The sequence below is a fragment of the Spea bombifrons genome, chromosome 1 (genome assembly GCF_027358695.1).
Source record: "Spea bombifrons isolate aSpeBom1 chromosome 1, aSpeBom1.2.pri, whole genome shotgun sequence".
NCBI lineage: Eukaryota > Metazoa > Chordata > Amphibia > Anura > Pelobatidae > Spea > Spea bombifrons.
In genome coordinates, this window is record NC_071087.1 from 64,660,431 (window position 1) to 64,670,736 (window position 10,306).

Here is a 10,306-nt window from a genome sequence, read left to right on the forward strand (position 1 = left end):
TTAGGGGGTGAGGTGTGGGGGACAACCTGTACAGAACAGGCTGTTATTTATACATATGGAGTACTAGAAGCTCCCCACCATTATATTGAAATAATGATTAACTATAACATGTGATACAGTGAGAAAGCATCTTGAATTTTACCATTGGAATTTTAAAAACAGCACCTTTTCCAAACTTACTGCAACTGCACATATAAAAAGGCTATATAAAAAAGGGCCTATTTTGACTACTTACAGTTGATCTATTTTAAACGTTATGTCACTTTATTGGCTGTGCACCTTTTCGCTTTAACCTTAAAGATTTGCAGGCAAAAACTTGTTTTGCATTTCTATATTGATGGATAATAAGTTATCATCAGATTTGTATCCAGAATCTCTTATGGATTTCTAAGAAAGCGTGTGGAATAAATCCCACAATTTAATTTGCCGTGGAATTTCACAAGTAAATGTAGAGCTTCTTTCTGTTTGTTTTTTTTCAACTTTTTTTAGTTTAGAAATTTGGAGTTCATATGGTGTTCACAAATAAACTATATATAGAGTGAGATCTAACAAATGTACTGAAATTAGAATTGATCAAAATGTCCTACTAGATTATCCATGATGCCCATTTTGTGATACTGTCATACAATTCTTGTGGACACCATATACAAAAGTAGAAAATGTACATTTATGTGCCAGACCAATGTTTTCATAATCAGTCGAAATTATTTATTCAAAAATAAAATATTGAAAAGGCATATACTAGTACCCTTGATTTTTACTTTGCTCTGTAATGTAGCATGCAATTGTGTATATGTTGGTGACCGACATAACACCAGTACACATGTTTGCCTGCATCCAGTGAAGTTAAAATCTATAAAATGGGTGAAACACAATATCAAGGTTTTTTTCATATTGATAGTAGATAATTAACTGAAACCAGTTCAGTAGTTCACAGTGTGCTTACTTATGTCATAAAGGTCACAACACTTACATAAGTAAGCACACTGACACACAGTTTTACATACATGCTTAACAAGGGTGTACTGTACTGATAATGCCCACAAGCCAACTCTGCTCCAGCCAACCAGTGATCAGTACTTCAGCAGCGCTTTCATTTGGGACATGTCCATGGAAAAAAGGCCAATAACCATGCAACCAGAACCTGTAGTTACTATAACTTTGATGGCAACTACACAACATAAACCAATTGAGCCCAAGGAAAAAAACTACAGGAACCAGGCTAGCCATACTACAGCCCATTAAACATCCACCAATAAGGTCCACCTCTTCCTCTGTCCACCTGAACCCTCTCTCCACAACTATTTGCATCAGGACCTGGTTGGGAACAGGTAACTGGCTCCTCACAGTCATTAGAGTTGATTGACTGCTACAGGCCTGGTAAGTCCATCTGAACTATCCACCAATGAGAATGTTCCTTGGACCTTTGCAGCCTAATTACTTCAAATGGTGTTTTAATATACTCTAGATCAAGGATGCAGCCTACACTGCCTTTGTGTCACTGGACATTGTTCACCATCTACTTGATACTTGATGCCAGGGATGCAGCCTGTTCCTCGACTGCACTGCGGGTGTGACTTGTGTTCAAGGTCAGGGATGTGGCCTACCCCGCAACTTCCTGAATGGAGCAGCAAGAGGTAAGGGCCCCGCCTTATTATGCCAATAATATCGTTATTACCCCAGTGATGATATCATATTGAATGTGCAATGCCACTGTATACTTTTGTATTAAAAACAAAAAGCAGATTTAAGTATCAGATACAAAAGACCTTCCAGCACATACATCATCTTAATTATTTTACTTTTTTCAATGTGTAAATATATATATATATACAAACTTCACGCTGGTAGGACTTTCGTTGGGTTGTAGGTTAACTACTGTACAATTAACTAACTAACTAAATGAGTAACTAAATGAGTAAAAATAAGAAAGAAAATGAAAGAGCCCAAAGGAGTTCAAAGATTTCAAAACAGAAAAATCTGGCTTGTGCAATCTTTTCCTTTATAGCACAAGCTAATAAAATATTCTTTTGGTCAGCAGTTTTGTTCTCTCATCTACTAGGAATATAGGACTTTGTGGGATAAGCTTATGACAGCACTTTGCCCCTTTTGGTAAGAATCTATTGATTTAGTGGCACTTCAGCCAGTAGTACTGGCTGCAAATGATTTTGTTCATAAAGGCATTTGATAAAGCATTGACTTTGCCGTTATGAAACCTCTGCTTATAGAGGAATGTATGACCTTTCTTCTCCTTCACAGGTTATTGGCTTAGAGGTGTTTAATTTGATAGCAATGAAACATATCAACAGAAAGTAAGGTTTCTAAAACCATACATTTGTTTCTTAAAAAAAGCAAGAAAACTGCAAATCTTCCCTGAGCTTGTGTTACTTGACAACTGAACAGAGAACGTTTATCACTTGTTTCAATGTCTCATTGTTACTTAAGCATGGGATTAGTCATTTCTCTCCAAAAAATTATCAATGTTAAGAGTAATTTACCTCCAGTTCATAATTATAAAAAAGCGGCATATTTTTTGTATTTAAAAAATGTATAAATACAAAAAATCCATTATCATGTTTCCATACACGACACATGTTTACATACATTTGTAAGTACTGCAACGCAGCACAGGACAATTGATGTACAGTACAAACTCACAATTATGGAAAGCACTAAATTCAGTAATAGTAGTATATGTTATCACATATCAAGGCACATATGGTTAAGCACACTGGAAACAAACCTGGGGAAATTGGGTGGTGGTGTGACTGGGATGGTTGCGGGTTGTGGGTGAGTTAGGGGAGTAAAATAAGGGGGGTTGAGGAGAGTGGGCCAGGAGGGGAGTGGGACTAGTTCTGCTTCTCTAGACAGTCCATACAAGAACAGTCTGATGAGCCTGTGGCAGCTATGGACTGACAACTTCTCCCTCCTCAACACCAGGAGGTTCCTCTGTGTGTTTTTTTTTTTATTTCAGGCTTGGATACAGAAAGGGAATGACACATCCAAACATCATGTCTTCCTGCAGTGCACCTATTGCTATATGGCTGCTGGTGGTGTGCCGGTAGATTATCATACCTGGGAGCTTCTCAGCTCCGGCTACCCGGAGCCTTCCCTTGCGGGACGCAGCCAGGACTGCACACTGGTCCTGCTGATGTCGGTGGGCGGTCCTGCTGACCAGGGCCGGCCGAAGACTTAACGCCGCCTGGGGCGAAGTTTAAAATGCCGCCCCCCCGCCGACGCCGGAAATGCTGAGCGCCGGAAATTGATGTCACTTCCGGCGCTCTGCATTACAAGCCGGCACCGAGACCGAACAGGGAGACTCCCCGCATAGGAGAGAGAGAGAGAGGGGCGCCGAGCGGGTAAGCGAAAACCACTCGGTGCCCCTCTCTCTCTCTCCTCCGCTTCAAAAAAAACCAAAAAAAAAGCGCTTGTAGGGCCGGCCCTGCTGCTGACGTCGGTGAGCGGTCCTGCTGACATCAGGGGAGTTTCTGCTGACATTGGGGGCGTTCCCGCTGACGTCGGGGGAACACCCCCATGTAAATGAAAAAATGGTCGGGGAGTGGGGCGTGTCAAGACCCCGCTCCAGCGACCCGGAGAACCGGAGGAGCAGCGCTCACCCTGCAATCTCCGGGTTAAACCCGGAGAGTTCCCAGGTATGTAGATTATCCATTAGTGATCTGGGAACGCCCCAAAATTTGGGGGCCCCTAGGCACTTGGCTAGTATACCTAATGGATATTCTGCAGTTTGGAAAACTGACAAAATGGTAGAATTCTATTGCTTCTGTATATTAAAAGGCACATTTCAATTTCAATGCTGTAACTCAGTTGGTCATAGAACATTTAATATGTTGGTTTTTCTTTGATCCCTACTCCATAAAGGACATAATAATATAATTACATGGCTATTATTATTTTGGGTATGCTACATGTTTCCCCATGCACTGTGTCCGCAACTATAGACTAACTCACTAGGGATTTCAAACTAGCATTCACAACAAAGAGGCTACTAAGAAGGAAGTAAATGGAGCTATACTACATTTTAACCATAGCAACTGTGATGAAAACATCCAGTATGCCACATTTTTCTGATTAGAGTAGGTTTCATTTGGCCCCTCTCCCAATAGCCCACAACTTTTGGCTCACTGCTCTGTAACATTTTTCTTACAATTAAGAATGAAATTAATCTCTCTGTAAAACCCTATGTAATGCAGAAAATGGGTCACGTGAATTATCCAGTTGCATACTTCTCTTTATTCATATTGGCAAGGAGCGAGATGTTTATGAACTGTTTGTGATAGGGTTGTGTTGGTGCATGACCCACTGTGCAAAAGGTTGAAAAGGAGCACATAAAATGCACAGAGATCCTACAAACAGGTATTACTGCTTTAATTCTTAAATGTATAACATAGGATAACACTGAACTGCAGCAATAGCATAGTCTTATGGGGATATGATCCAAAAATAAAACGTATTTAAGTATCCAGCAGGAACAATAGGAGGGATTTGGTAGTTGGCAAGGAGGCAAGGAAAGACACACAGGGGAATAAGAACAGTTTGCCTAGGGAGCAATTTGCAACTAGTTTAACACAGGGTTTGTAGCAAGCCCAAGTGAACACAGGCAGTTCTGTTACACATTAATATCCAGTAAGTGGCCAGCAAACCAAGGTAATTATAGTCTAAAGCAGGTCATGGATAAATGTTTCAGGCAAGTTATACAAGGAGACAGGGAAACACTGGGGCAGCAGCAGTAAGAGCACATGGCTATGGACAGCAAATGGAGATAGTAGGAACACAGGCATGGGCACAGTGGTCAAGTAGCAGGAAAACACAGGAGCTGTCCCAAGTGTGATTGCTAACATCATGTGGACTGTGACGGATTACCTAATGTATGAGTTAAGCTAGGCATTATGATTCCCACAAAAAGAAAATGTTTTGTTTAACCTCCTCCATTTGCCCTAAAATAACCCTGTGTAAACCTCTGCCAAAATGGTGGAAATTGCCGTGATGCCCTCTTCCCCTGATTGGAGGATTGAGAAGAGCATGTCACTGGAAGCTCAGCCATTTTGCCCTAAGAGAACCTTGTGTGAACTTCCACCAAAATGGCAGAGTTTCTGGTGACGTCCCTCCCCGATTGGAGATTTAGGGAGTGGACATCACAAGATCCGCAATTTTGCACTACGATAACCTTGTATGAACCTCTGCCAAAATGGCAGAGCTTCTGGTGACATCCTCTCCCCGACTGGACAACAAATTACTTTCCTGAATTTAAAGTGGGACGAAATTTGTCCTACCTTCCTGGTAGCTGTAACCCACTGGAGGAGACTTTTTATACTCTGCAGGGCTCTCTCACTGCTCCAAATGCTAGATGTTCTCAATTATTGCAATCAGCAATGCAGGGCTGTGGCATTGTGATCAGCACAAACAGGCCAGGAGGAGGAGAGAAAAAAAAATTGTAAAAAATGAAATAATAGAAAATAAATAAAATTAATTAGGAGTCTAGTGATGTCACCATGACATCACTGGCATAAAAAATGTATTGGAGATCCCTAAAGAACTCTCAAGCAATACTGCACTGGGAACAGTACAAAAACAAGAAAAAAAATGAAATTTTTTTTAGCTCTTCTACTAAAAACATTTAAAAAAAATAAAAAAAATAGGGTGAGCTGCATGCGTTCCTCTGGGTAACCTACTAGGCACAGTGCCTCACAGTGTATCTATACAAGGCAGATCTCTGATTTTGCACCAGCATTCCTATTTATAAGTATGGACCTATAAGTGTTTAGTAGGAAGAGTAATTCTGGCACATGGAAGGGATAATCACCATAGTAACTTTCCTAGGAACTGGTGAAAGATTGCTATGTTTAAACAAAAGTTATGTAATAAGACAACTTTATTTTTTGTTTATGCTTATTTTTGTTTGAAGCCCTTTATATAAGTGGATAAGAACACACATTTTATTTGTTACTTAGTACTGTTTTGAATAACGATTCAGTACAAGTTTGATTACACAAAAGACATGAAAAAAAAAAAATGTGTCTTACATTTACATGTTTCGGCATGAGCAGTAATCCAGTTGGACTGTGAGGGGTCTGTTGATTCCAAGATAATTGTGTCTCCGCTTTTGGGGAATGTACTGGCGTAAACACCCATCTTTTATGTGATTCCAGACTCTAAAATATGAATAAACAAAGACATTATTTAGAAAAATATTTAATGCAATGCTGCAGTCAGTAATTATAGATAATTCATATTTAGAAACAAAACATACCCGACCTGCTTAGGACTGAAAACTTTAGTTATTTGATTGTTATGCACATGCAAAGAATTTAGGCCAATTTCAATGCTCTATCCACTGAATTCAAAAGCAGAAACCAATTTTAGGTTGCATACTGAATTACAAAACCAGTACTCACAGCCCTATTTCAACAGCACATTTTATTATGGGTAGAATGTTAATATTCTATAATCCTTTTACTGTATTGAATGTAAATAACATACGACAAAACTAGATCTCCATTTTTATATTTGTACTTATGTCATATGGCAAATGGTGTATGTATGTCTAAATTGCTAAGCAAATCAGAAGAGGATATGCTAGTCTTTCAAGTCCAAAAGACACTATTCAAAACAATCCTTTCTCGAATAGTTTGCTACATGTGACACAAATGATCATGCATGGTCACTTGAGAAGGTGGCTACTTCCACCATTCTTGAGGCTTTTAGTTGCTTTTTTAGGGGTACACAATTGATATTTACTTGCCTTCTGAAACAATGCAATAAGGGATATATTGGACAGGTAGAATTTGATTTTTTTCCACTTTACTAACTATGTAACTAACATGTGACTTTATGTGCCGTATTGCCTTGTGCTATGAGTGGACATGTGGACATAGGGGAAGAAGGGGCAGAGGACCTACTGGCTACAGAATTACAGAAAACCTGCTTTGCAGCAGAAGGGCTGCCCCCCAACACGCTTCCCTAGTTTACACCGCTGCTTCTGTCAATCTATACACCCTGCATGTCACAGACACTTTTATTTTTAGTTCTCCTGTCCCACGCACACACATACACACAGCTTTACAAAGCTTTAGAAATACATTTGTAGTTTATAAGTGTTACATATAGAACCAAAAGGATTAACTCTTACAATGTAATTGATGTTCATATCTTTACCACACCAAACTTAGTTAACATTGCATGTTTTTTTTTAATGTTTTGTGTTTGGTAGAAAATATATTTTAATCACAAGGGGATTTCCCTTCATCTTGTCAACTTGCTGTTTCTCATTACTAGTGATTCTATAAGCATCACCTAATAATTCTCATTTCCAAAAATTAGCTGCCACCAATGAAGCACCATTATTGTTTTTAATCCTCAATCATTGCTCTTAAGATGGTGTAATTTATAAACATGCCTTTTATTATTTATTTATTCATTTATTTTATAGCGCCATCATATTCAGAGCTTTCATTAACCATGCGATTTCATAAAAAAGGCCCCTTCTAATTTCTTTTTTTTTTTACACAATAAATAAGTACGTACGAAAATGAATACAATCAAAGATATAGAAAAGCAAAACAGTGGAGCTACAAAAGAAAAACCTTTGGCAGACATAACATATTTTGCTGACAACTAGATGGAAAATATTGGAAGCTATTATGATATAAAAATAACTATGAAACCACCAAGACAAAAACCAACTTACATGTGTGTCTGTCAGTTCACTCCTGACCTAGTAATTACTGGTCTCCAGGAAAAGCACTTTTCTTGGTCAGTATTGGTTACAGGTTGCTAGCACACAATGCACCCTTAGTGACAGGTAGTTAGGAGGAGAAAACATTCAGGAAAATCAGCCTCTTAAAGCAGAAACAGAAACTGATTAACAGCCCTTCATTGTAAATACATGTTTCTGGAATGAGAATACATGTTATAACATTGCTAATTATTTTTCAATATATATATATACAAAATAATTTGACATTGTCACAACACTTTGTAATTGAAAAAAGCAGGTCTACCCATACCTGTGAACTGTCCCGTTTTTTGTGTGACAGTTATGATTTTCAGGTGAGCAGTGAGGTCAAGGGCCATTGGGGCCTGACCAGCCCCAACATATTCCCCCCAAAGACACGCACACCTTTATTAAATGCAAATATAATTTCCACAGCTTTATTAACATTTACAATATTTAAAGACCATTGTCAAAACAGACCATCACAATTAAACAGAGATAACATATTTCCTTTATAAACAATGAGAATCAGGGCCGATCCTGCTATGGAGCAATGTGGGGGGAGCACTTTTGAAGAGGTGGCACTTTACCGCCCCAAGCACCGCCCCAACTATCCCTGCCGCTGTGAAATAACGGGGTAGACACCCCCACAACTCACGAGAGAGAGAGAGAGACCCCACCCATAACAAAATTGCACCAATTAAATTAAATCACTCCTTCATGCACACCCACTAGCTCTGTCAAGGCCCACTCCACTAAGCTGCTCTGCTGCATGGGCTTCAATTTAGTGTGATATCACATTGCAATAGATGTAGTCATGCTGAAACTTTTGTTTTATTCCTAATTCATTTTATTCTAAAATAATGGCATTACACACACAGCTTATTTACTTTGTGAAAGGTAGGACAGAGAGGGGCAACTCTGAGGCAAAATCTGTGTATTAAAGAAACAAAAATAATTTCAATAATATACTTACTGCCATTGGTTCCATATGGCTTTAAATCTCATGTGTTTTGTGTCTCATTCTTCTTCTCCAGGGCATTTGAAATTGGTCACTGGAATGGCATTTTTTGGTGGTCCAGAGAAGCTGGGAAAAAGTCTGTTTCTTCTGGCATAAGTTGCATTGTCACACCACAGCCACTACACATGGACCAGGCTTTACAAGACTTGCATGTGAGTGTACATATATTTTCTGAAAACGATTGACTACGACAATCATTGGGATTTGTCACAATTTCTGAGGACCGTGTACAGTTACATTATTAAATCAATGTAACACATGTGTACTGTGCTTAAGAAGAAAGGTGCATATAAATGCATGTGAGTGTGAATGTATGTGTGCGTGGGACAATATTTGTGCATGTACATATATTTGATATATTGTGTATGCTGCAGATTTCTATAGGGGCCATAGAGACTGTCAAAATATGTATTGATGAGATTATGTGTACATCTAAGTATAGATAATTGTGGAACAATAATACCACTGAGAATGATAAAAATGCTAGCACACCTCCCTGCCATGGTATGTCCCTTCATGGATTCTTAAAGTATATGCTAAGTATAAACTTGCTTGTGCTTAATGCATACACAGTACAGAATAAATAAAGCAAGGTGTCATGCCAGTATGCAGCTTTGGCAGGTGCTGTTGCCAGCGCAGGTCGGTCTGTCGCTGGGGAAGGAGGACAGGTTCCTCCACTCCCGGACTGGTGAGCTGCCGCTGGGGAGATGGGCTGGCTGACGCATCCCCCTGAATCCCTGTAGCCATTGCAGGTATGGGACAGAGGCCAGTGGTGCTCTGCCCTGTTGCCAGCGCTTCAGCTAGGGCTAAGGGATCTGGGAAGACTGCCCAACATTCCAAGGACCCAGGTGTGGAGAACGCAGTCTTATCCACCCCTCCTGGGTTAACATCCTCAGACAAAAAATCTAATAAATTCACAGTCTCTGGATCAGTTTGTGGAGCACAGTCGTACAGCTCCAGTATCGGATCTGGGCTAGCTACCCAGGATCCCTGTGATTCAGAGGTGGAGACAGCAGTCCCATCAGGGGCGGTCTGGGCCGGGGGGCAATTGCCCCCCCCAGGCCGCCCGAAATCTAATCTAAACGGCCGCTGGGTGCTGATGCCGCCGGCCGGCGCTACTTTAATACTTTTTTTTAAAATTTAATATGGCAAGCCGGATCGGCTATTAAATGAAAAAAAAATATAGTATTAAAGCAGCGCCGGCCGGCGGCATCAGCACCCAGCGGCCATATGCGATGGCCGCCAAGTGATGGGAGCAGCGTGAGGGGTGAAAGCTCAGCCCCCTCGCACTCACCTTTCACCCCTCACGCTGCTCCCATCACTATGCGGCCATCAGATTGTTGGAAATCGAATCTAAACGGCCGCTGGGTGCTGATGCTGCCGGCCGGCGCTACTTTAATATTTTATTTATTTATTTTTAATATGGCAAGCCGATCCGGCATATTAAATAAATTAAAAAAAGGATTAAAGTAGCTCCGGCCGGTGGCATCAGCACCCAGCGGCCGTTTAGATAAGTTTTCCAGCAGTCTGATAGTGATAGCCGCATAGTGATG

At 40.3% G+C, this 10,306-nt stretch overlaps 1 protein-coding gene across 1 annotated transcript in view; it reads right to left on the reverse strand.

Moving 5' to 3' along the window:
* Nucleotides 1-7,743, reverse strand: part of LOC128490760 (uncharacterized) — a 67,321-nt gene extending 59,578 nt beyond the window's left edge. Inside the window, exons 1-2 of the mRNA XM_053462816.1 lie at nt 7,706-7,743; nt 6,042-6,170 (exon numbers count right to left, since the gene is read on the reverse strand). Coding sequence (XP_053318791.1) covers nt 6,042-6,150 — 109 coding nt within the window. The 5' untranslated portion in view covers nt 6,151-6,170; nt 7,706-7,743. The remainder of the gene's footprint in view (nt 1-6,041; nt 6,171-7,705) is intronic.
* Nucleotides 7,744-10,306: the final 2,563 nt, after the last annotated feature.